Here is a 25,045-nt window from a genome sequence, read left to right as displayed (position 1 = left end):
ACCATTGCCTTCGCAACATGCAAAAGCAATGGATGGAAACAAAGGCAAACAGGAATCTGAAAACAGACGAAACTGCCTAGAGACTCGCCAGAGCCCCACACTCTTCCCAGGAGGGGTCCTAGGTAGTCAGTCCTCAAAATGCCCGTCCGCCCAGTCATCCCCACTGGCCTCTCTGCAACTGAACCACTTCTGACAAAACTCACTCATGCCTGTCCTCTTCCTCCTTCCTCCTCTCCTTCCCCATGGCTTTCTGCAGCCTCCCCTGGAGTGTCTCCAGACCCCGCAGGGGCCTGAGGCATTTCAGAGGGAGGGCTCTCTCTACCTTACCTCTCCGCTTTCATGGCCGCCCCACACCCTGAGCAGGGCTTAGCAGACAGTGGCATGGGGGTGGGGTGGGGGGGCAGCATGGGGGTGGGGTGGGGAACTCTCCCAAGAGCAAAGGGGCAGAGAGTGAGGGTTAAGGAAGGGAAGGCGAGAAGTCCCTTCAGAAGAACCCGTATCCTTACACATCCTCACTAGGGGGGTGGCTGGCACTGGGACAGGCAGTGAGCGAACAGGAAGTGGTGGCCCCCAGATGCACAAGCCCAGGACTTTGACAGACAGGAGGAGGTGGGGAAAAAAAAAAAAAAAAAAAACACCTGGCAGAGATGCTGGGTGTCTGACTCTGAGGTTAAACTGAACATTTGCCTGGAGCCCAGGAGGGCAGTTAACCTTCACCAGGGAGCTGGGTTAGACCAGAGATCTGTCTTCTTGCCTCACGTAAGCCCTGAAGAGGACAGCTAGGCCAGAGGCTGGCAGCTGTGTGGGGGCAGGCGTGTGCTCCAGACCTCAGTGTAGCCAAGGCCAGTGAATAAATATGGGCTCGGGGGCAGGGGCGGGCAGCTGGGAGTCCAGCTATAGCCAAAAACTACCTGGCTCAGTGGGTCCCGTGGGAGAGGAGTGCCAGTGTGCCTGCCCAGGGCCACCAAGGAAGATGCTGGGGATTAAGCCTATAGGCCCCTGTACCCCAAGACCAGAAGAGAGAACCAATAGCAGCAATAGCTAATTTCCAATGTCCAAACTGGTTAGGCTGGTACGGCACCCTCAAGGCCGGTGGCAGTTCCTGCGCTGCCCAGGTTGACTTGGGTGAGCATCCCCAAGACGCTGTTCTGGACATCATTTGAGCAGTTACAGGAGGGGGGGTGCAGGGTGCCACAGAGTGCTCCAAGGGCCCCCCTCTTTTCTTCCCTCCTGCCTTCACAACCACCAGACCACCAACAAAAAGAGAAGGGGGTAAAGAGAGGGAGCGTTCAGAAGGTCATAAGCATATTCTGCAGCTCAGCCAACTGGTGCTAACACTGTCATGGGCACAGGGAGCCCTGTCCTGGCCCTGTCCCGGGAACTAAGCTAGGGGGCAGTGGAGATCCAAGAGAGTGGGAGTCAGGAGGGGGCGGGGCCCTTTTGTATTAGGAGAGGAGGCCAGAGGAGGAAATCATAGGGGGCTGCTGGCCTCCCATCTAGCCCCTCCCCACCCCACAGGTTTCTGTCTCTACCCCCTACCCCTCTGCTGGGCTGGGCTGAGACCAGAGTGAGGCTACACTGTGGCGCTCAGCATGGCCTCTGTCTCGGGCAGAATCTCATTCTGATTGGAGTCCAGACCAAAGAACTTGACGCTGAGGCCATCCACAGGGTGCAAGACAGGGACCAGAGTGATACGAGGGAAGGTCCGGGTGGCCAGCTCGAAGCGGCTGGTGCTGGCCAGCTCCACCGCCAGCACCTTCAGGAACAGCTTGGCCAGGCGCTTGCCCAGGCAGGTCCGCACGCCACCGCCAAATGGGAGGTAATGGAAGCGGCCATCCTTGTCCTCGCTGCGCGCCTGGCTGAAGCGGTCAGGGTCAAACACGCTCACGTCCTTGAACACGGGAGCTGTGTCGTGAGTGTCTCGGATGCTATACATGACACTCCAGCCCTTGGGGATCTGGAAACCCTGGAGGAAGACGGAGCAGGGAGTAGGGTGGTGAGAGTCCTCATCCTCAGATGTTCAAAGCCTGTCCCTTACCAAAGACACTCCCCCAGTATGCTAGTTCCAGTCTACATTTCTATGGGTCACATGTAGCATCCCATGTGACGTACAGGTCGGCTTCATTCAGTTATACATTCGTTCCACAAGACTGAAAGCCACTCCTGCCCGCTCCTCCCTCTAACATACTAAGGACCCCAAGACGGCCATCTTTTCCTGGCTAAGCCAAAAGCCCCCGGGACCCCACCACCAGCAGCATTGGAACCCAGCCTCACATCCAGTTCGAAGGTCTGCAGCACAGTACGGTAGCCACCAGAGATGGGCGTGAAGAGCCTCATGACCTCCTTGATGACACAGTCCAGGTAGCGCAGGCTGCTGAGCGTGTCCAGGCGCAGGGTGCCTTCACAGGGGCAGCCGCCACCATGCAACAGACCCTGGGCCCGCAGTTCCTCCCTCAGCTTCTCCAGCACAGCAGGGTGTTTCAGCAGCTGCATGATCAAGGAGGTACTAGCACTGGCCGTGGTGGCATAGGCTGCAAAGATCAGCTCCAGGGTACCGTCCTGTGGCAGCAGAGAGACAGGCATTCTGGATTATTTGCAGCAGTCACATAGGGTGACGTACACAGCCAGCTTTCTCCAGAGTCCATCTGCACTGGGCCTTACCTCCTGGCAGCTAACACTTTTGCTCTGAGCATTATTCTCAAAAGGCTCATGGGGGGAGGGGGGATCACAGCCTGACCCCCAGCCTGGCTGGAAGCACACTGCTATGACTCAGGGCAGAAGCACAGGCCTGCTTGCTCCAGAGCTTAAGGTCACTTCTTGCTTAGTGCTGGTCTGCCCAAAGCAGTGAGCTCATGGAGGAGAATGGACATGATGTAGAGGCTCTGCACTCGTGTGTGTGTGTGTGTGTGTGTGTGTGTGTGTGTGTGTGTGTGTGTGATGGGTAACGAGGTATCTATGCCCTCTCTTCTTCCTCCATCACCAGAAGAGGGATGCCTTTCAGGTGGTCAGAGGGGCAGGCAGGATCTAGAAGCAGCAGAATGCAGCAGCCAGGACTAAGAGGGACTGCAGTGGATCCCAGAGGTTCCCTCATCCCAAGGCCTGGGTACTTGCTAATGAGGTTACAGCAGCTTCTCCCCGGCTTCCTGGGAAGTCTACAGATACCAGGTAAAGGGGTGCAGAACAGGGGTGCAGGTTGGGGGTGAACAAGCCCTCTCAAGTGAAGAGCCCCCAGACAGGGCCTACTGCAGGGCCAAGGGACTGAGGCCCAGCTGTGTTCAGGCAGTTCATGAAGGACAAGAGTCCCAAGCATGACTGGACAGACTGTAAGAGGAGGGAGTCCATATTACAATCAAACCTCTCTGGAGTGTGGAGCTGGTCTCCAGCGAGTGGCCTCTGGGTATGTGTTTTCTGGGGACCATGGAATGAACTGAGAGAGTAACCCAGGGGTAGGCTCAGTGGGAGGTGCCAACAAAGGCACTCTGTAGGCCTAAGGGTCAGTGTTCCAAACATCTAAAGAACAATAGAGATGGATATGGGTAGGATATAGCTTCTGGGGCCTGGCCACCCCAGGACATAGTGCACCCAGCCGCAAGCCATGTGCTACTATGAACAGAACAGAACAGCCCCAGGCATCCTTCAGAGCAAGAGCAAGGATCTACCCACCTTCAGCTCCTGCATGGTCATCTCCTTGCCATGTTCCTTGCTGCTCTCAATGAGAATGTCCAGGGCATCCGAGTAGTCTTTGCCCTGGGTACACTGCAGCTTCTCACGGATAGCTTTCTCGAGGCCCTTCTGAAGGATCTGCCGAGCTTGGATGCCCTAGGGGAAAGTGGACCATCAGCTCTTCTTGAAGACAGGACTCTTTCTAAGCCTCTGGCGCATAGGAAAGGCTCCAGACCCATCCTGTTAGGACCTCTGCTCTCACCCGTCTGTTCCCATGCCCTGTGCTCCCTCCCAGCACCTGCCCGCAGTTTCCCTCACAAAGGCAGTCTTGTACCCTCTCTTCCCAGGCACTGGGTACTCACCCTTCGGTAGCCACTGAAGGGAAGGTCCACAGGAAGAGAAAAGACATTCTCCACAAACTGCTGGTATACCTCGAAGAGGTGGCCCAGGTCCTCCTCAGGGATGCTGAAGCCCAGCAGCACACGTACTGCCATTCGGAAGGTAAGTCGCTGGGCCTCCTGGTACACATTGATGGCCTCAGGCTGGCTGCTCCAGGCTCGAAGTGTGTCCTGGATCACCAGTTGGATCTTGGGCAGGTAGCTCTCTAGCGCCTCGTGGCTGAAGATCTTGGAGAAGACCTGAAGGGACCCGAGGCAGGTGGTAAGGGACCTGCAGCCAGGGGGAATGCTGCCCATACCCCTCCTACCAAGCTCCCTGGGGGTGGTTCCAACCCAGATCCCTGTGCAGTCCCCTACACTCAGCCCTCGGGTTACCGCCTGTGTCTGTGAGAGAGTGGGGGGCTCTCCAAGCCTTGGGGCACCACAGGTGCTAGGGTGGGGTCACACAAAGGGACTGAGTCCTAGGACCTTAGGCAGAAGTATCAGGAGAGGGGGGACACGAGTGTGGTCACAGCATACATAGGAAATAAGTATATGGCTCTCCTCTGCTCCACTGGCATGCAGGCAAGAGAACCTATAGCTAGAGAGAAAGTAGGACTTTCTGGGGACCCAAATTGTCATCAGTCCCCATATAATGACTATTGGGTGGGGCTCTAGGAAGCACAGAGGCTGTACCATCCAAACATCTACTGTGTGGCCAGGCCTAGAGGAAATAGTGCTCTACCCCAGGAGATAGCAAAGGCAGAAAGAAGACCCTTTAATTCTGAGCAGCTTCTAAGACTGTCAAGAGTCCCTGTTCCCATCTCCTGGCCTTGTATCCATCCTCCTGATTGGCTGGGCTGCGCCCTGCCTCCACCCCACCATGAGCATGTTTTCACACAGCTACCCTCTGGCCAAGAGAGGGAGGGTGTCTGTTTACTTCCTCCCAGCCTGTGGGTCTACTTATATCCCCAGATACAAGTCCAGAGCAGGAGGTACCCCCAGAGCTGGGGAAAGAAAGAGGGAGAGTGCAGGGAAGGACACCCACCCGCCCGCGTGCGTGTGCAAAACCACACAAGCACAATGGCCTCCCGCCTGCCCACCCCCCAATACCACCACCGCACAAACTGTAAATGTGAGAATTTCCCCTGCAGTCAGCTCATGGAGGAAAAGGTAACATTTTCCTGGCCTGTGCCCTGCATGGCTAATGGGAGGGCTGGTTTGCAGAAATAACAGTGCTGGCCCTTCAGTGGCCCAGCCACTTCGCACAATAGCACTTTCATTCCCCAATTCCCAGTGGGCAGAGGGAGGGGAGGGAGGCCAGTGAGGGGCAGAGGACCATACTGTCCAGGCCAGTTCCACTGCCAGGGAGCAGCTTAGAGGAACAAGGGTGACGGGAGGTCTTCTAGGTCACTCACACCTTGCTCAGTTTGGGGGGTTCTGGGGAATTTCCTGGCAGGGGGCTTCAGCAGCTACTTCTGGTCAGAGGGGTGTAGGGGAAGACTGTATTGGGTGCCTGAGCCCTTTGTCCTGATGTTTTTGGAACCAGGTTCAGCCTTCGGCCAATGGGCCTTAAAGGGGGGTAGAAGAGTGGGCCCCCATCCTCAGGAGTCCAGTCAGTGACTACTGACCAACAGAAGGCTCTACAGAGAACAGAGCTCTGTGGGTTCACTAAGAAACAGTGGGGAGCCCGGAGGATAACTTACTGGGACAGAACACCGTGAAGAAGTGTAATAGGGGGAGATAGTGAGGCCACACTAACTGAGAACCAGCAAGCGCCTGGATAGGGTAGAAAACGACCCGGTGGAGATCTGGGCCCAACGATGGCATATGCAAGAGGGACAGTACAGAGGCCACTGTCACCAGAACCAGACCAAGTCAAGCAAGCCATCGGGACACAGCAAGGAAGGTCAGATTGGGTGTCCAGGGGCCTAACTCACAATAAGGGATTTGCCACCCGGCTCAATGTGTGTCTGTGGTCGTGATGATTACTCCAAGGCTTTGGTTTCCTCATCCCTAAGGAGGTGAGATCTGCCCAAGAGACCTCTGGGATGTTTTCAAGACACCTAGCATCTTTAGCACCTATGTCTTTCTCAAGAAGAAACCCTCCCCAGCAGCACAGCCTCATGACACTTGAGCCCTGAGGAGACAGCATAGCACCCCACACCACACCACATCAAGGCCCCAGGGGCCGGCCCGGGCTACCCTAAAGGCTGACAGAAGAAGAGCATCCTGAGAGGGACCCACGGGGATCATGGGCAAGCCCCTTGTGCCCCTTAGGTTACATTCCCTGCGCCATCTAGTGACAGCTAAATGAATCACTTCTCTGGCCCAAGGGGCCCAGGAGGATCTGGGGCTGAGCAAGGAACTCAAGGGCAGGCAGGGGGGTCCAAACTTGTCCCCAAGTGGGACAGAGTCCTGAGAAAGGCCAGCAACTGGGGCCACTCTCCCACTGGAGCCCTGAGAAGAGGGGTGAAAGACGACCAGGCTCCCGTCTAGACCAGCCTCTGGCTTGCTGCTCCTCCGGGTCATTTCCCCATCGGCTTTACGAAGAGCCCATCTAGATGTTTCCAAGTCCCTTCCCACCCAGACGTTCCCCGGTTCTCCTTGGAGGCTTTTCCTCCTGCTCTCTTCCGAAAGGTGGAGGAAGCTCAGGCAGGAGAACCAAGCAAAGGCTGGTAGCTGGCACTCTAGCCGGGGCCTTTGCCCAGAGTCACCAAGTCTATGGCCCTGCCTCTGGTTCAGCTGCTCTAGAGACACAGGAGCCTCCCAGGCTCTGGGAGGATGCCAAGTCTGAATCTCTGGGTCTGTGCCCAGGGCTAACAAGGCGGGCACTTCCCAAAGCCAGTCAGCCCAGAAAACCTCCAGCCACCACGGAGGACAGGCGGAGGTAGGTGCCTGCCAGGGCAGGGAGAGGCCTGGGCCCCATCAGCTTGTTGGATCTGAGGCTGCTGGCCACTGGGGTCAGGCCTGGGGCACAGGGGAAGGTACTTGGGAGCGGCTCAGTTTGAAGATGGTTCTGGCCCAGGAACACTGGCCCTGACCACAGGCAACACAGTGGCCAGGTTGTTTTGTCTTTCATGGGGTCTTCCCTGGGAATTCCCAGCATGAAGCCAAGGATGCCACACAAAGGTCCATGGAACCAGCCAGGCCCCAACAGAGCTTTGCCGATCAAGCAGCAGGTATGGACTTTGCAAGGGATGGGTGCAGAGAGGGCAAGGATGGAGGGTCCTAGGAGACCCCAGAACACCCACCCCAGTATATCCATAGAATCATACGAAGGCCTGGAGGGAGGATGGTCGCTATACTAAACGTCCCTGGAGAACATTCCCTGGCCCCTTCTGTTTCCCCCAAAACACAATTACCTATATTGTTTGTCTCTCTCCCTGTGAATAGAACCTGATTGCATGGAGCCTAGAATGTTCACCGGGGCTTGTCAAAACCTAAATCCCCTCTAATTGTTCTTACAGATGTCTTCTCTCCCAGCCAGACTTTCTCTCGCCTCTACTCTGATGTCTCTGGGACGGGAGGTCACCTCATACACTCCCACAGCTCCACAGGAGTGTACCTGCCTGAGCAGCCAGCAGTTGAGGGTGGATGGGCAAATTGATGGGCAGCCACAGCAGCGGGCAGGGCCTTAGAGGGAGCCCACTGCCCAGCCAGTGACTCAGCTGAGGAAGAATGGAAGCTGCTGCCCAGGAGGGGTGGGGGCCAGGCAGGCCACCCAGCCAAGCCACTGGAGCCTCAGCCTGTGGAGTGGAAAGAATAACAGAAGGCGGGGGCCGCGGTCTGTATAGGGCGACGCCAAGGTGTGTACTTTATACTCCAGTAAGGAGGGGGACCAAAGAAGGTGTCATTTCCCAGCTGCCTGAAATGCCATCTGGCTTCCCCTTCACCTCGGGCTGTCCTCACTCATCCCTTCTGGTCATCCCCCTTCCTACCTGCGCAAGTCCCCTCTCCGTGTATGGTGAGTGAGTGTGTGTGTGTGTGTGTGTGTGTGTGTGTGTGTGTGTGTGTGTGTGTTGTGTGTGTGTGTATCCTCGTACCTAACTCTTCCATAGACCCCCAGCCAAAGTACTAGAAGGGTAAGGAAGAACTGGCTGTCCAGTTGCTTACCAGCTTCCAGCCTCTAACCCCCCTTGGAAAGCTGAGAGCCACGAGGGAAGGATTTTTCAGGGTCCTAGAGTAGGTTAACTGTCTACACCCTGCGATAGGATCCTCAAATCCCCGGCTCACACCAATCTTTTTGGTCTGGGAAGCCCAGGATGGCTATAATAACTGGCATCAGGGCTCAGGGCCACAACAGACTCCAGCCAAGCCTCCCCTCCCCCCCACCGAGGCCACATTTGCTTTCCAAAGCTGGCAGGGTGAGGGGCCATCAGAGGGACAATGTGGGACTGCAAGAGGCAGACAGCAGGAGAAGGGCACGGAAAGGAAGGGATACAGGAAGCAGAAGTCCTTCCCTGCACAAGGGCGAGCGAGGGAGGGAGGCACCCAGACACTCTGGCAGCTGGCCTGGGCTTCCTCCCCCACTGACCTTCAAAGAGAACCTCTCCTGCCACCGCCTCCCCAGCAGCGGGCCCCCCCAACCCCCCGCCCACTTGCTAGAGCTACCTTAATATCTGGATGAAGGACTTCATCTAGCGGACAAAGGCTTTGTTCCCCTGGGGCTGGGCTGTCTGGCTATGCTATCTACCTTCCCATGAACCCTAAATCAGCTTGGAGCTTCTGCCCTGAGCCAAGCCTGGATCCATGTGGGCATGTGTATGGCTACAGCCTATGTAATAAGCCAGAGGCATCCAGAGCCTAGTGGTGGTGGTGGGGTGGCCTCCCCCATGATTCTATTACCATGGACCACTCTGAGCTCTGTCCACCTGCTGGACAGGAAACCTACTCCAGTGTCTTCCCACTCCAGGGGGTCTTGGGTCCCCTGTTTGGCACACTGAAGTCTCTCAGTGCTAAGACCCAACTCCATCTACAAAAGCACAGAGGAAATGTGGCTGGAGAGCGGGAGGCTTCCAGAAGTGCTAACAACGTCTTTTTGTCTCTTACAAGGGCTTGTCCCTACCTCCTCAACCAGACTCCAGCCATTCCTTCCTGGGCAGTAGGCCAGCCACTCTGTACAGTCTGTCAGATAGGACCCTCTGCCCCAGGTTGGGAGGGAGGGAGTGTGGGGCCTGGCTTCCACAGGTGAAATAATCAGATGAGGGGACACTCTGGAGTTCTCCAGGCAGCCCCACTCCTGCTAGCCCTAGACCACCAGGACAGCCAGGGCCGACATGTGGAGTGCACGCAGTGATGCCTGTGAGGAGCCCTCTCCCCACACATCTGGTTAGACCTCCCAGAGAAGGGGTAGTCGCCCACCTCAATGGAAACAGTGACTCTTCTGGTTCTCAGGCAGCCACGGCCCCGCACACCTGGGCCCCACATCCTAACCAGGCTGGGGCACGGCCCTCCCTGTAATGTGAGCTGCATTACTCTCACTCTGGCCAAAGGGTGCCCTCCGGGCTTTTGCATCTTCAGGGCAATATGGGCATTCAGGAACATGGTCCCTGAGTATTGAAGTCTGGTTCTTCCTATCAGGTTCTACTTCCTGAGGTCAAGGATCAAGCTCCCTCCTTCCTAGTACTTATGAAACTCAGTAAACAGGAGCATGGGTCACACTTTAGGCTGACTTGAGGAGGTTCCTACCCATGTGACCACCACGAAGCAAGCACACATACAGAAAGCGTGTTTGGTTTCTGGAGCCTGGGTCAGTATGTCCTGGCCTCTGACCATTCTCATCCTCAGGGGTAAGAAGGCCAGGAGCTCTGAAGAGGAGGACCATGGAGTCCCAATGCATGCCCTGTTTCCCACCTCATCAGAATTCTCTCCTCCTGTCCTGTGTCTCCCCTGGCACTGATCATCTGTCTTCTTCCCTTCCTCATCCCCTTGCCTGCAGATGGACCGTGTGGACTCAAACCTAGGCCTTTCCCACCTGGTTCCCAGAAGGGCAGCTCAAGAAGAGAGTGAGAGTGTGAGCTTCCAAGGCACCAGCCAAACCCAGAGCCCCGTGTGCTTCCCTGGGCCCCACACTCTGGTCCTGGTCAAGACTTCCTCCTTCCTCTCAGCAACTTGCCCCCACCCCAGCTTCCCGCAGCCCCAGCAGGCAGGTCCTGGTAAAGCTGCAGGCTGAGTGATGGATGACTTGGGGGTTCAAATCTCACTCAGTCTAAATCTGAGATCCCTCTGCATCGAGCCTCTGAAGGGAAGTGAGGCGACAGTAGCTTGCAGCTGGGTTCCCAGAGGTCTCCGCTCTCTTTCTCTTAGCTCCTTGAAAAGAAGCCTTGAGGAGTCTCAAGGGGAAAACCACTGCTCCCAGCCCCTCCCCCACCTGCCAGCAAGCTGTGTTAACTGCTTCCAGCATCCAGTCAGGCCTTCAGAAGCCCTGCTGCAGAATTCTTGGGAGACCTGCACATCTTCCTTTGATTTTTTTTTCTTTCCTCTTGTGCCTGCCAAGGAGAACGACCCTTACGGGACGGTTCAGAGAGCACCAAAACCCAGAGGCTGCATCAATGATTGTCCCACTACTCCTCCAGTCACCCAGACCACCTAACAGTAGGGCTGCTGGCAAAGGGTATGATCCCCTGCGGTCCCCTCTCTCTCCAATCCCTTGTTCTACCACTCCTGCCCGAGGCAAGAGGCCCCCTTTTCTCCTTTTTAGGTTCCAGACCTGACTGAGTCCTCTGACCCAATGGAAAAAACAGAATGAAGGAGCCTTGCAGCCTCCCTTCTGGCGGCTTCCAGCCCAAGGCCGGCGCCCCGCCCGCCCGCCCGCCCGCCCGCCGGCCGGCTCAGCCTTCGGGTTACTGCAGTTCAAACAGCACGTGCCGCCCGCGCTCCCAGCCCAGCGGTGGCGGCGGCGCAGCTGGAGGGGGCGGGGAGGCGTGCTGCTTGCGCTCTGGCTCGCCTGCTGCGCGTCTCTGCTCTAGCTCGGGAAATCCACCGGATAAACACCCACTTTCTCTTCCTCTTTCTGGAGGCTGGGTGCGCTTTGAACCTCAGCGCACCTAGACTACGCTCCTACCCCTTGTCTCCCCCCCCCTCCCCCAAACACACCGAACCAGCCTGCGTGCCTGTCAGGGCAGGGGCCCCAAGCCCACCCAACCTATTCTCCTGGCTAGGCCAGGAGAATGCTGCCCACAGGGTATCGCCAGTCCCGCAACACACGACAGAGTCGCCTTCCAGGCAACCTGTGGCTGCTAGGCCAGGTTTGGTTTTAGCATGATCGGTCTTTGGGGCTTTCCTGGGGAAACTTTGAGAAATGGAGGTTGAGGAGTGAGGGGTGGAGCCGTCTGCCCCGCCCCCTTCTTTTTCCAGTAGAGTGGTGCACTGAGCAACCGTATCCATCACTGCAGACCCCACACGTACAAGTTTTGTCCAGACCATATCCAGGCAGACCTCACTGTCCCTAGTGGTGCCCACCATGCAGTGGGTCAGCCAAACGGTGCACCGGAGTGCATCAAGAGAAGGCCCAAGCTGAGCCCGGATTCGGGCAAGAAACCGTCTAGGCAGGGGAGCTCAGATTTCTGTGCTCCTTACCCGAGGAAGGTGGTGGGTCCTAAGGCAAGGGTCTGAGCTCTTACCTTGCGCTTGTTGCGGTGAATGTCGCCAATGGAATTGGCCACCGTGTTGGGGCCCAGCAGCACGCGTGCGCTCCGCGGCCATTCGGTGCTCACTAGCTGGTGTTCGCCTAGAAGGATCTTGCGCACGTTCTCCGCACCGGTCACACGGATCAGCGGCCGCCCTAGCAAGTGTGTCTTGAAAACGTTGCCGTACTTCTCCCGGCGCGACGACTGGAAGCCAGAACCCTGCGGGAATGAATGCACCAGAAGCCTCTCAGGGCTCACAGAGGACCTTTGGTGCCCTTGCATCCAGCCCCACCCTAAGCATAGGCCATCCGGTTCCTGTCATCCCCCAACATTCAACACACACGCGAGCGCGCGCGCGCGCGAGCGCGCAAACACACACACACACACACACACACACACACACACACACACACTCTTACGGGTTTTATTTTTCACGGCGTGCATTAGGACTGGGAAGTGGGGCCTGGAGGGTAATAAATAATGCGGGAGGACGGAGATGCAGGGGCACCCACGGAAGGCTGCTTTTAGTAATGGCTTTGGGGGGGTATCCCCGACGGCTGGACCTGAAGCTAAAGCCTGCTCTCCCACCCCTGCGCGGTGGAGCCTCTCGGAATAAATATTTCCAGGCTCCAGGCCACGGGCTGGCGAGACCCCGCGGGGTGGCCGCAGGCCAAAGATTATTTATAGCGGCGAGTTGTGCGTGCCCGGAGGCTGTCCCCAGAGATGGGGGTTGGAGTTTCCTCTCTGCTCCGGTGTGGCCCTCCGTGGGCTCCGCAGGGTGGAGTCTTGGGCCTAGAGCCACGACTCTCCTGAAGCATTTGTCCTGAGAATAATTGGGACAGACTTTGCTCACCGCCCTGAAATTTGGAACTGGAGCACCCGGAAGGTGCTCCTGAGGGGCGGTGGGACGGGGTGCGGTGACCCGCGCAGGTAACCGGATCGCGGGGGGCCCGGCCGATCCCTGCGCTCCACGCCAACGGCCTGTGGCGCCGGAAACCTTCATCGCATTCGCCACCCAGCCCGCCTTAACCCTTCTCCCGCCAGGGTGCACTGGGTGCAGAGGGGCGGAGAGCCACCTGTGCAGTCTCTCCCCGCCGGACTGCAGAACTGCGGCCCGGCCGGGTCTCCTGCCTTTGCGTCGTGGTCTCCCAGGGACACTTCGGCTCCCTCCACCCGGAGACAGAAGGCTCCCCTTTCCCAGGTTGGCCCCCCTTCTCACTTTCCTTTCTCCCAGGGAAACTATACTCCAGTTAGAAGTGAACACGCCCCAGATGCGAAAAGTGACTACAGAACCCAGATTCCTAATGGCTTTTCCACATGCCTCTGGGCCCGGTGCGCGACAGGGAACGAGCCGGGAACCCCCGCGCCACCTGGAGGGGCCGAGTCGGGGACGCCCCCCGGCCAGACGCCGGTTTAGACGGCGCCGGCTCCTTTAAGAGAAGTCGGGCGGAGGTGGGGTGCGGCAGAGGGGGGCACGGAGCGGGGTTCCCGTCCTCGTCTGCCGCGCAGTCTCCCTCGGTCGGTCTCACTCCGTCTCTCCTCTCCCGTCTTTTCCTCTGTTTTTCTTTTCTTTCGACACAAAAGTTGGGTTGTGAATTTTCCGAGGTCGCCGCCGCCTCGCCCCCACCCCCGCCTCTGATCTGCCTAACTATAATTAAAGTGCGTTTTTTGTGGCTTTAATAAAGAGTTATTTGTCCGCCGTTTCCACGGCCTTCACAAAGAGGACTTTCATAGGGGCGGCCGTTCGGGCCGCGAGTCCAATTTATACAAAAATGTATTTTTAGCCCTGGGCTCTGTTTAGATGGTGCTTAGTGGAAACCGAGAGCCCTTGGAGGTCCCCCGTAAAATCTGATAAATTACTCCGAAAAAAACACCGGATTCGGAGGGGTCGCTTTAACCCCTTAAACACCCCTGGTCCCTCCTCCCGGGGGATCTGACCCCCCAGGGCCGCCGATGCCCTGGCGAAGGGTGCCTCTCTAAATTCTGTGCTGCTGCACCACACCCGCAAGGGCCCTTGAGGGACTGAGAAAGGGGGCAAGGGACATGGGGGAGGGGCAGGTCAGGAAACAGGATGGGAACGACGATTCCGAGGCTTTGCCTTAAACGGCGGGAACCGTTGCCTACTTGAGTTATTTTATTTTCTAAATTCCCGGCTAAAGCCTGGACCACCGCCACAGTTAACCCTTTAAATGTGGAGACAAGAAACAAGCAAAAGAGATTTTGTCTCTAAGGATCGTCCGATTGGTTGAATTGAACCCCACCCGATTGGACAAGCAACCCCCCCCCCACACACACACACACACAGTCCGACTATGAGGCTTGGAGAGACGGAGGGGGGGGGGAATCTCTCAAACCCCTTCATACCCGCCCCTCTCCTGTCACTCCGCTCTCGACTGGGCACAGTGGTGTGTGTGTGTGTGTGTGTGTGTGTGTGTGTGTGTGTGTGTGTGCTCACGCGCATTGACTGCACGCGTCTATTAATTTCAAGCCAAGCTTTCGCACGTCTAAACCCATAGGTCTGCGCGCGCGCCCGCTCATCTTTCATTTCTCCTTTTGAGGGGTTGGAGTTGTCTGTTTAGGGATATTCAGGCTGCCCCTAACGTCCGTGATCACCCGCCTGAGAAACCCATCTCCCGCTGTTACCCTAGAGGTTCACCCCCACCCCCCCCCAAAAAAAAACCCTGTGGTGTATCAAATTGCAAAAGCGATTGTCTAGCATTGGACGAGGTTAACTCCAGGTTAATCTGCCTGCTACTTACCTGGGTCTGGTCCTCAACGAGCCTGGCCCCAATTGTCACCAGAGTGGAGTTGTGAGGCGTCCAGTTGCATAGGCACACTCTGGATTTCTTGCATACCTCTCCTGGTTTCCCTGTGCTAAACTGTCCCCACCCAATAAGCAAACAGACCCTTTTCCCCGAAAGCTGAGAGCTCTCAGCTTTCTTGCGTCGAATTTCCCTTAGGTTACCTTTTTCCTCTCCCACCACAACACACAGACGCGCGCGCGGGCGCGCATGTACACACACACACACACACACACACACACACATACACACACACACACACACACACACACACACGCAGAGTTGTGACTAGCACCTTGTACCAGCCCAATTGTGCCTGAGCAGGATACACTGCAGGATACTGCCCGGATCTTAATGTGGGCCATTCCAAGCTGCCACTGGCCCTCTCCTTCTTTACCTCTCAGGGTCTAGGTAGATACCCAGGACGCTAGCATAGACCGGAAAGCTAAGCGACGCCCCTCCAGACTTGCTCCCTAGAGCTCTCCGCGCACCCTTGCTTGGGCGCCCGCAGCCCAGGCGCATCACACTTGGGAGCCCTTTCTGCTCCTCAGCCCCCTAAACGCCCCCACACCCCTCCATCAGCCCTCTGAACTAGCTCACCCGGCACCCGAGGACTCCAAGCCGCGCTGCAGGCGAGCTGGGGAAACCCAGGCGGCGCCGACTGAGGCAGAGAGGGGCGGGGCGGGGACCGACGCGTCCAAGCGTCCGAGTGTCCGAGCTACCGGCGCCCCCTGGCCGGGTACCCGCGGCTAGCGGACTCCAGGAGCAGCTAGCAGGGCGAGGGTGCGCTTACCTGTAGCAACCAGTGGCCGGTCTCTCCGATGAGCGGGAATCCCATGGAGCCCTTGGGGATCGGCAGCTTGCAGCTCTTGTCGCGGGTAGCCGCCCAACGCAGCTGCCACAGCTGCTGCGACACCGCCAGCAGCAGCGTCACGGACACCAGGCACGCGGCGAGGGTGGCCAGCGCCGACACCAGCTCCAAGCCCTCAAAGAGCATGTTGGCGGCCGCTCGGGGGATTGGCTGTGCGGGCCGCGAAGGGGGAGGGGAGGGCCGGACCAGAGTGACGGGGGAGGGGAAGCTGCGGCCGGGGGTCCTGGCACCCCTCGGAGAAACCCAGGAGATGGGGCCGAGAGAAGGGGTCTGAAGGCCGCGAGGTGATCGAAGAGAGGGAGGAAAAAGATGTCCTGGAAGAAGAAGAGAGGAGACACGAGGCGACTCGAGGTGTAACTTTGTTTGTTTGTTGTTTGTTTGTCCCTTTACGCGGGCTTAGGGCTGCTCTGGGAAGGTGAGATGGAGCTGAGTCAAGCTGGTGAGCCTGCTCTCCCCTCAACCATCACACTAGAAAAACTTTGGAAAACTTTATCCACCAGGAGCCTCTCGGAAGCCCCTTCCCTGCTCAGAGCGAGGGGGGCAAAAAGAAGGGGGAACCGAGAGCTAGCGGAAAGTGAGATCAATTTATCAAAAGTACTCCTCCAAAATTCCTAGGTGCATAAAAAGGGGGGAAAATCGGAATCCAAAAATTCCAACGAACCCAGAAACTTTGGGGGCTTGGGAAAAGGCTCCCCAGATGAGGCGAGTGCAGAGGCTGGAGCGGCCGCGGCACCCGGAGGCGGGCGAGGCGGGCGCGTTGGCCCGAGCGCGAGTGCGGAGTCGGCGGGCCGCAGCCGGGAAGGGACGCAGCTGGCGACAGAGCCCCGGGCGGGCGCTGGGGCGGCGGCGGCGGCGGGCGGGAGGGGTGAGGCGGGGTGGGGTTGGGGGAGGAGGTGGAAAACCCGAGCCCGGCTCTATCTATCAATTAAGAAAAGGCAGTCTGTCCCGGGACGCAGTCTCTCGGCTCTGGAGTTGCTGTTGGGGGAAAAGAAAAGAGAGGAGGGGAAAAAAAAGAAAGAAAGAACGGCAAAGGGGATGAAAGAGGGGGAAAGCAGGAGGCAGGACTTCAGGGCTGGTGGTTTGAAAAGCGTCTCTCAATCTGATTTGATCCAAGGCAAGGCGATGCGTGTGTTTATATAGAGGCGGGAGGCGCGCCGTGGGCTCGCGGCCAGCACCCCCCCTGGGCGCGCTCACAAAGCGGGAGGCGTGGTGAGAGGCCGGCCGGCTGCCGAGCGTGTGAGCTCCCGCCGGCCTCCCGCCCAGCCGCCCCGCCCGCCGCCCGCCGGGGACCCACTTGTAGGCGCCTCAGGATCAAACTCAGTTCACCTCGCGCCTTCTTTTCCTTTTCGCCCGCGTCTCGCCGAGTCCAGCACCTACAGACGGATGAGATGAGACACACGTCCCCGCGCGCGTGCACACACATTGGCGCGCGCGCGCGCACACACACACCACACACACACACACACACACACACACACACACACACACACACCACAGACGCACGATTGCGCGCGCGGTGCGCACTCTCTTGGTGCCCGTTTGGCTACTAAGCTACTTCGCTCCCGCTTTTTCTCCCTCCTAAGTCCCCAAACCCATCCTCCAGCTTCCGGCAGTCCCCTCGTGGAAGGTCCTTGTCGGACTGCCCCCCTTGATTGGGGGTTGCCAGAAGTCTCTACCGGTACCCCATCCCGCGGGATTCCGAGGGACCCTGCAGACTGCAAGTACCACGTAGGTGTCATTCCCTCCGAATTGCCTCTAGCCAGGGTCCCCACTGCTAATATCTGCATCTCCAAACCCCAGTTGTCACAGTCCACATGTCTCTTACCCTACAAGGCCTGGAGGGTCACCAATCCCTGTGTCTGTCCTGGGCTACTGACGCTGAACTCCTCTCTAACACCTCCGAGGACACCCCCACCACCACCCCCACCACCCCCACCACACACACACACACACACACACACACACACACACACACACACGCACACACACGCTATAACTACAAGTCAGCAGCCAGCATTGCCTTAACTAACTACAATACTGGTCCCGGAAAACGTCCAGCGTCTGAGACAAATGCGGTGGCCCCTGCAACCAGGAGGCCTGTACAAACGTTCATTGATACGTTTGAATAAGTAAACATGTCTGTGAGCGCAGCCACCTTCTCAGAGTCGGCCACAGAGAGTCCAGAGCGTGTGCCTGTGTGAAGTGTGATTGTGGCTCCAGGTCGCACCTGCGTGTGCTCCCGCCTGGCGTCGACCCGACGTTGGTGGAGAGAAGTGAGTCTGGGAGTCTCTCCATAGCCGTATATGTCTGCGCATCCATGGATCTGCCTGTTACATAGCCTCTCCTGAGAGTCTGGGACGGAGCTGTGCACATCAGCCCTGACATCTGCCTGAGTAGTACGTGGCTCTCTCTGCCAGGTGCCTCCGGTTTTCCCGCAGCCCTCTTGTCCTCTTATTCCTCTCCCACACTCCCGGAGCAAATAATATTAACAAATCATCCTAGACCTCCCAACTATGGTTTAGGGTGCTGGACTTGTAAAAGGAAACTAACCCGCCCTACACTGTTAATCGTCCCTTGCAGCCAGTACTGGATCTGCTGTGGAGCTCCCTAGCAGAAAATGCGCGAGAGCGTCTAAGATGCGCGCCTGTGTGCTGCTAGGAGAGCGCTCTGACAAGGCGGGCGTGCTGAGCTCTTCCAGCCGGGCTGGAGCGCAGGGTCAGCTCATGCTCACTCTCTGCCCTGGAACCCCACCTGGTGGATAGTTGTAGTACTACATCTGCAGGGGACACCATCCCGGCTTCCCTTCCCTTAATTGTCTTTTCCTAGCTGAACACCAGCTCCAATCAGCCAATTTAAAGGCATTCCTAGGGGTTCAGTTTAAGAACCCTTAGGCTGCCCACCCCCATAGAACAGATGGAACTTGGACACTAGTTAACCACTGTGACCCCAGAAATAGAGAGCTGGGGAGTGTCCACCTAGGGGAAATTTTACTTTACAGGACTGCTTGGCAACCAAGAGCAGCGAGGCCAGTATTCCAGTCTCTCTGGGATGGTGGCAGAGCTTGGTTGGGGAAGTTTTGGGGGCCCTGCTGTCTTGAAGTATCCTAAGATTCCCAGACAAATTCATCAGGCAAAATGACTTCAGAGAAAACCCACCACAGGGCCATCTACCTGTGGGCAGAGGGACTTGAACACAGGCAGATAGAGGTTCACAATGAGGTTGTAAGAGAGCAGGTACGGAACCTATAAAAGGCCGTACACACGAGATCCTGTCCACGGCCAGGAAGTTCCCCCTTTCCAGCCACCAAACCGAAACCACAGGACCTGCCCACTCTGGGGTCAAAAGTCCACCCTTCCCAGTATGTCCTCCCACTCTTTGGCTTTGGGGACTCTTTTGCTCCTCTCTGCCTGGCCTTTCTTCCCACTCAAGTGTGAAGTGGGAGGGAACATGGAGGGAATTCTAACTCCTTACTGCTGAGCTGCCAAGTGAGGTCCTGGAGAGTGTCCACGGGGACACGTAGCCCCACAGCAACAGCTGCAGTATTTCCTAATGGGAAGTGTCTCTCTTCAAGTCCCAGTGAGTACTGAGGAGGAGAGAGGCAGGCATGCAAGCGGTCATATGCAAGGCTTCTTGGAGGTGCTGCAGGCCGATCAGAATGCTGTCTGACAGAGCTTGCAAAGAGGCTAGTTGTACAGAGGGAGACCAAGAGCCACCTTTGCTGGTCACACTCATGGGAGAGACAATCTGTTAGTGCCCTGGGTGGACTTCTCATGCTCATGCCAGATGGAGGCTTGATCCACAAGCCTGTCCTAAAACCACTGACCATATTAGCCCTGAATCCTGGTCACTGTCTTTGATCCCTGGTAGAGTCTGTACAGACAAGCATTTCCAGGTTCACCGTGGGCCACAGAGCACAGCCATTGTCTTCCGTACTGTCCCTAAGCTAGGACTCAATGCATAAGTCTCCAGAGGCAGGTTAGGGCTCTGGGTCAGAATACTTCTGTCATCCAGAACTTGAAATGATCTGCTTGTCCCCAGATGAGCAACCCTCCCCATCCGGACCAGTGCTGCTAATCTCAGTAACACTCACAAAAACCTTTCCCAGCCCAGGCACATCTCGGGCTTCCAATTCTTGCCTGCAGTACAGGGAAGCCTGGATTCAGGGAGTGTCCCCAGCACACTCCAGGCACTTTGAAATGAGCCAGAGCAGACTGGGACCTCAGTCAGGGAACACTGGGTCAAGGGAAGTTCTGCCTAGGTGACATTTGCAAGGCTTGGTAGATGGGCCTGAGAGAAAAATGGAGGGTAGGCCTCAGGTACTGTTGAAGTCTGAAGACAAGGAGCAAGGCAAGTTCCTCCAGGCTTAAGAAATCCCTGTGCGGGCACAGATCTGTCTCAAGGCCCACTACTCAGGACACAGAGCTACCAGGATGACTGCAAGTTCCCAGCTTCGTACACCAAAGTAGTGAGAACAGTGGGCCCTTCCCGCCCTTCTCTGTATACATTCCCGGTTACTCACAACTCCCTTCCTCATGTTGCACACGGTGCTGCAAGGTACCACTGTTTTTAGAGGGATTTGTATATCCATTTGCTGAGAAAACTGCCCACTGTTTGCTCCACTTCCTCTCCTACCAACTAACATATCCCCTGAGTTGGGGCACACTCTATTGACTAGAGGAAATTCTCCATTTCATACTCAATTTGCATAATTTAGGCCCTGATTTTTTTTTTCTGATTGATGCTTCAATTTCTTCACCCCAAAACTTCTCATTCCTCTAGCCAGCGATGAGTGAAAATGGGAACAAAAGGAAGCTGGGGACAAAGAGACTGGGCAGTGGTGGGTGGGAAGCATGCCTGGGCACTTAAGTACCGACTGGGTTTGCCTAGTGTGTCCCAGCTGTCCGGGGACAGTGCAGCTGGAAGGAAGGATAAGACTGGTGATTCCACCCCAGAGTTCTCTCTGCCTGCACTGCTAGCCCCAAGGAGCCCTTGGAAAGTTCATCTCACTACTGCCCTTTCTCCTCTGTTCTGTTCTAAGGTCCCTCTGCACCCCGCTTAAAAGGGCCCCAGTCCCTTCCTGGAAAAGCCCTGGGAAAGCAGGGCTTGTCTCGGCCCTTTTGCAAAGCTGAGGCTGGAACTACAACCCTGCAGGTAAGAACTGGCCCCTCTGACCTAATTTCTGCTCTTTTCCCATTGTTCCTTTCTTTGCCCACCTTCTTGCCTCTCTGTGCCCTCCCCCAGAACAGGCGCCGGCGCAAGGTCAGTGGTAGCTCTCTGGTGTCCAGAAACTGAAGGACAGGTTAGAGGACATTCCATGAATGTGCCCTTGCTCTTGAGGGAGAGGCTGGACCCCCACTGTCCAAGCTATTATAAAAATCACCCCCAGTTCTAGGGACTGCCTCTCTAGAGCCTGCAGAACTAAATGTTCCATTCTATAGCATGGCTTCGGGCTGTCTGGCTATGCAGAGAACTCAGCGACCCCTTCAAAACTACCACCTGCCTGAAACCCACCAGCCCCCAGACTCTTTGGAGGTGCCATCCTGCTGATCACTGCTACCAAGCCCAAGGGTGCATTCAGTTACTGCCGATTTGTCCCTCAGGCCTTCTCTCTTTTTCTCTGTCCCTTATGGAGACTTGCCCCGACTCTGCACCCACACCCAGGTACCTTCAACTATTTTTTAAAAAATAAGTAACAGTCTACGCGCAAAAGGTTCAACCTGGCAGAGGCCTCACTCCTCACTCCCAACTCCACAGACAGGCCTGGCTAGAAGGAGCCCCTCACCCACCCACCTACAGCCCTCTGGGAAAGAACTTTCTGTTTTCCCTGGTAGGCAGGAAAGTCCGACCGCACTCCTCACCTGGGGAGGCCTCAGGTCCAGACACTTTGCCCAGAAGGAATTATTTTAGGGAAGTGGAAATCTTCCCATCCTCTCCCATCGAAGCCCCCAAATCCGGACCCCCTTCTGGCCCCCACCTAACCCAGTCCAAAGCAATCTGGAAACGGACTTGCCGATAGAAGGGTCAAGGAGTGCGGCCGACAGCTGTGCTCAAAAGAAGAGCCTGCTCGATGGATGGCGATGGGCTATGGGCAGTGCCCCAGGCTGGCCGTGGCTGGCAGGGACACTGTCGCAGCGATGGCGCTCCCTCAGACCCAGGGAGCCAAGAGCCCTTTATAGCCTGAAACCTGCCCTGGCACCGCCCACTGGGCGGCTGCAACAAGGGCCTGCAATGAGGGGGAGTCGCTGGGAGTTGGGAGGGCATCCATTCCAGGACTTCGGGGCCAGGACCCATGCACAAAAGTCTGGATTCCACTTTCTCCCACCCTAGGCAACTCTATGTCCTGGTATGCATGAGTCTCTCTCTCTCTCTCTCTCTCTCTCTCTCTCTCTCTCTCTCTCTCTCTCTCTCTCTCTCTCGTGTGTGTGTGTGTGTGTGTGTGTGTGTGTGTGTGTGTGCACGCACTCCTGCTTAAACGTCCATTCAAAGACATCAGATCTCTTTCCCCAGTGCTCTTTCTCCGGCAGCAGTTTTTGAAAGAATGGGGACAGCAGTGCGTTTCTGCTCAGTTTATCAAGTTACACTTAGTGACAAAGGACTGAAGGACAATCAGGATCCAAGGAGAAAAAAAGAAAGCGTGACAGGGAACCCAGAGCTTTTGTGGAAGGTAAACCACCAACAGAAAAAGGCTGGCCAGAGCATGAAGTGAACCTGCCTGCCCATTGCTTGGTGTTACAAACTGCTTCCTCCACTCTCCTCTGCCTCTTTGGAGATCCCAGGGACCCCAGAAATACAAGTGTGTCGATTTGTGAATAGAGCGCTGTCCACTTGGGCAAGGACTGAATCAGAAAAGCCAGAGTGTGGCCTCCTCCCTCCTGGGCTGTTAGGACTCCCAAGATCTCCTCCCCCGCCCCCCCCCCCATGCCAGGGAAGCATCCCCAGAGAGGTCACTCAAGAAGGTCCTCTCTGTTCCCCCATTGCAGCCCATCTAGCCAGCTTCTCTTTAGGGACACAGTGGGGACAGAGATGGGGTGGTTCTCCCTGCTAAGCCAGGTTCCATCTTTTACCAGGATGGCTGAATGGACAGGGATGGACTGGCACGGTTGGTTCGTGGCAGAAGGAGGGTTCATAGGAGCACTGGACTGCTCTCACTAGGGACAGAGGACAGAGTGGCAACCAGAAGCAGACAGACAGTCTAGGAGAAAAGCCCAGGAAATAGAAGCAAGCCCCCCAACCCCACCCTACCCCATCTGCTTTCCCCAGTCTACTGGGTGTCGTTCCAAAGCTGCTGTTCCAAGCTAACTCATTGCCCCCAGCTAAGCTGGAGATCTAGTCGGCAGATTCCTCAAGTTAAAAATGACAGGAGTTACTTCCTCCTGCCTGTGGCCTTTGTTCCTGCAATCTCTCTCTCTCTCTCTCTCTCTCTCTCTCTCTCTCTCTCTCTCTCTCAGAAGGACTTGGAAAAGCAGAATCCCTGACCTTGTGGTAACCCAAGCTCTCCCACCCCAGCTCCAAGCTCACTTGAGTCCCCAAGGCTGCAGCTTTATCTAATCCTCACCAGACACTGGTGGCCGGAGATAAGAGGAACCATATTAGTAAGTCTCCCCATTCCTGCTACTCTTGCTGCATATAGACCATTTTAATAATGCCTGTGACTCCTCCAAGGCCCCACTCAGCGGTCCCCAAAAGGGTCTTAGAAGGACCCCAGCCTTTCTACCCCCTTGCCTCCACCAACACCTCCAAACTCCATGTTTCCTATTGAATTCATCCCCTGCCTCCGGCAACAGCCTTGCCCAACAACAAACACCCTTTCTCTACAGGCATCTGGGGCCTCTTGGACATGCTCATAAAATTCTCACTTTGGCCAGGTGGTGGTGGTGCACTCCTTTAATCCCAGCTCTCAGGAGGCAGAGGCAGGCAGATCTCTGTGAGTTCGAGACCATCCTGGTCTACAGAGTGAGATCCAGGACAGCCAGGACTACACAGAGAAACCCTGTCTCAATCCTGCAAAAAATTCTCACTCTCTTGGCTTCATTCCTTTCTCACTGCCCTGATGTTCTGTGTACATGTATTTCTCATGCTTACAAACAGGCAGGGACCTTGTCTGAGAAGAACATCAGAGCCATTTAGACCTAGGCTCAAAACCCACTCTGTCTTACCAGCCTGAGCAGTGTAGACAGTCTGCCTGGTCTATGGGTGATTCGACAGGGCAGAGAATGGATGAGAGGAGACAGCAGTAGTAATCATAACAAGAATAACGTAATCCCAGCACACACAACAAAATGCTCGCCTATGTGCCGTGCATGCTTTCATAGACTCTCACAGCCGCCTGGAGCTGGAGACACTGTCAACCCCACCTAACAGAGAGGACCCAGGGTAATTCAGCAGCTGGTCGAAGTGGCTCTAACTACACACTGAGACCGAAACCTGGGGCTCTGGACCAGAAGGTGGGCCTTGAACCCAGAACATCGAACATGAGATCCAGTCACAGTGAGGACAGAGGAGAGGACACAGACTCCAGAAGGGATGTCCCGGTGAACACATCTGGAGACTTGGCGGGGGGGTGGGGGGGCGAGGGGGTGGAGATAGGGGAATCCTAGTTGGGGAGCTGGGTGCCTGGTAACAATGAGATGTCCTGAGCTAGGGAACTTAGGATGAGACTTGAGAGCAAGGTCATGAGTTTGGTTTGTTTCACGGTTAGGTTCTCAGTGGCCTCAGGCTACTCCAGAGATGCTGTCCAAGGGCTGTAGAGGTCTGGGGTATGGAAGACAGATTGGGGGAACTCGTGTGCACGTGGTGGCTAATGGGAGACGCTGGAGAAGGAGCCAGCCCAGGGAGAGCAGGCAGCCTAGGCTAGAGTCTCACAGAATACCCACATTAAAGGCTCTGGAGAGGAAGGAGGCTGAAAGGGAGGACTCTGGCTTTGCCTCCAACATACTCGAATTAACCTTGCTTGAGAATACCACTTTGTCTGTTTCCCTGACAAAGAACTCAGAGAATCTTTGAGTTCTCCAGGGATTCAAAAGTTAGCAATCACGGCCCCTTTCCAACCCAGGGACCCTGAAAATGCATTGTGTGCGTGCGTGTGTGTGTGTGTGCACACACACACACACAGATGTGAGCGGGTGGGAGGCATGTTTGGACACAGCTTCCTGACCCACAGACTGCTATTTCACTGGGGCTTTTGTTTAGAGTATACACATACACTTTGGGAGGATGTGGGTATGGGTCTTGTTCAGCCCCAGCTGACTGGGTCCAGGCTGCACAACTTCCTTAGGGTGCAGCTTACGCTCTGCAGGCTGCGTGGCCTGGGGCACACACTCTCAACCCTAGTGCTCAGGGATGGAGCAGCAGAGTTGTCGAAGGAGGCAGAAGTGTGAAGATCTGATTAGGTTGAAAGAAGGACCAAACCCCAAACTGAACAGATGAAGAGGTCACACGTGAGCCCTGTGTGGGGACAAGAATGGGGATGAAGAGAGCCAGGCAGTGAGTGGCTGGTCCCTGTGTGGAGGATGCGGCACTGAAAGAGTCCCACCATCGATCCTCAGTTTCTTCTACCATGTAGAAACTCTTTTCATCATTTAGAAACGAGAGGCCCAGAAAGAGGAGGGCAGGGGCCACATAAGGGAAAGGAAATGGATGGGGATACTTTAGCAAGGCTTCTACAAGATGCTACTAAAGTCCTGGCCCCAGGCTGGGTAAGGC

General features: G+C 56.3%; 1 protein-coding gene across 1 annotated transcript; it reads right to left on the bottom strand.

Annotated features, from left to right (window-relative positions):
* Positions 1-621: 621 nt before the first annotated feature.
* LOC131907119 (cytochrome P450 26B1) lies at positions 622-16,138 on the bottom strand. The gene is made up of 6 exons (XM_059258086.1): positions 15,266-16,138; positions 11,666-11,890; positions 4,026-4,301; positions 3,664-3,819; positions 2,275-2,559; positions 622-1,966 (listed from the first exon to the last, which is right to left on the bottom strand). Exons 1-6 carry the CDS (start codon positions 15,467-15,469, stop codon positions 1,574-1,576), a joined length of 1,539 nt encoding a protein of 512 aa, XP_059114069.1. The 5' UTR covers positions 15,470-16,138; the 3' UTR covers positions 622-1,573.
* Positions 16,139-25,045: the final 8,907 nt, after the last annotated feature.

The sequence above is a fragment of the Peromyscus eremicus genome, chromosome 3 (genome assembly GCF_949786415.1).
Source record: "Peromyscus eremicus chromosome 3, PerEre_H2_v1, whole genome shotgun sequence".
NCBI lineage: Eukaryota > Metazoa > Chordata > Mammalia > Rodentia > Cricetidae > Peromyscus > Peromyscus eremicus.
The sequence above is the reverse complement of the archived record's forward strand: the minus strand, read 5'-3'. Positions and strand labels throughout refer to the sequence as shown.

What these genes read in the sequence shown, in the direction of transcription:
- LOC131907119 (XM_059258086.1), bottom strand. Translation starts at nt 15,469, where the DNA reads ATGCTCTTTGAGGGCTTGGAGCTGGTGTCGGCGCTGGCCACCCTCGCC. An exon ending in TTCACCGCAACAAGCGCAAG is followed by an intron (nt 4,302 to 11,665) that starts GTAAGAGCTCAG and finishes GGGTCCCTTCAG; the next exon opens with GTCTTCTCCAAGATCTTCAG. An exon ending in CCTTCAGTGGCTACCGAAGG is followed by an intron (nt 3,820 to 4,025) that starts GTGAGTACCCAG and finishes ACTTTCCCCTAG; the next exon opens with GGCATCCAAGCTCGGCAGAT.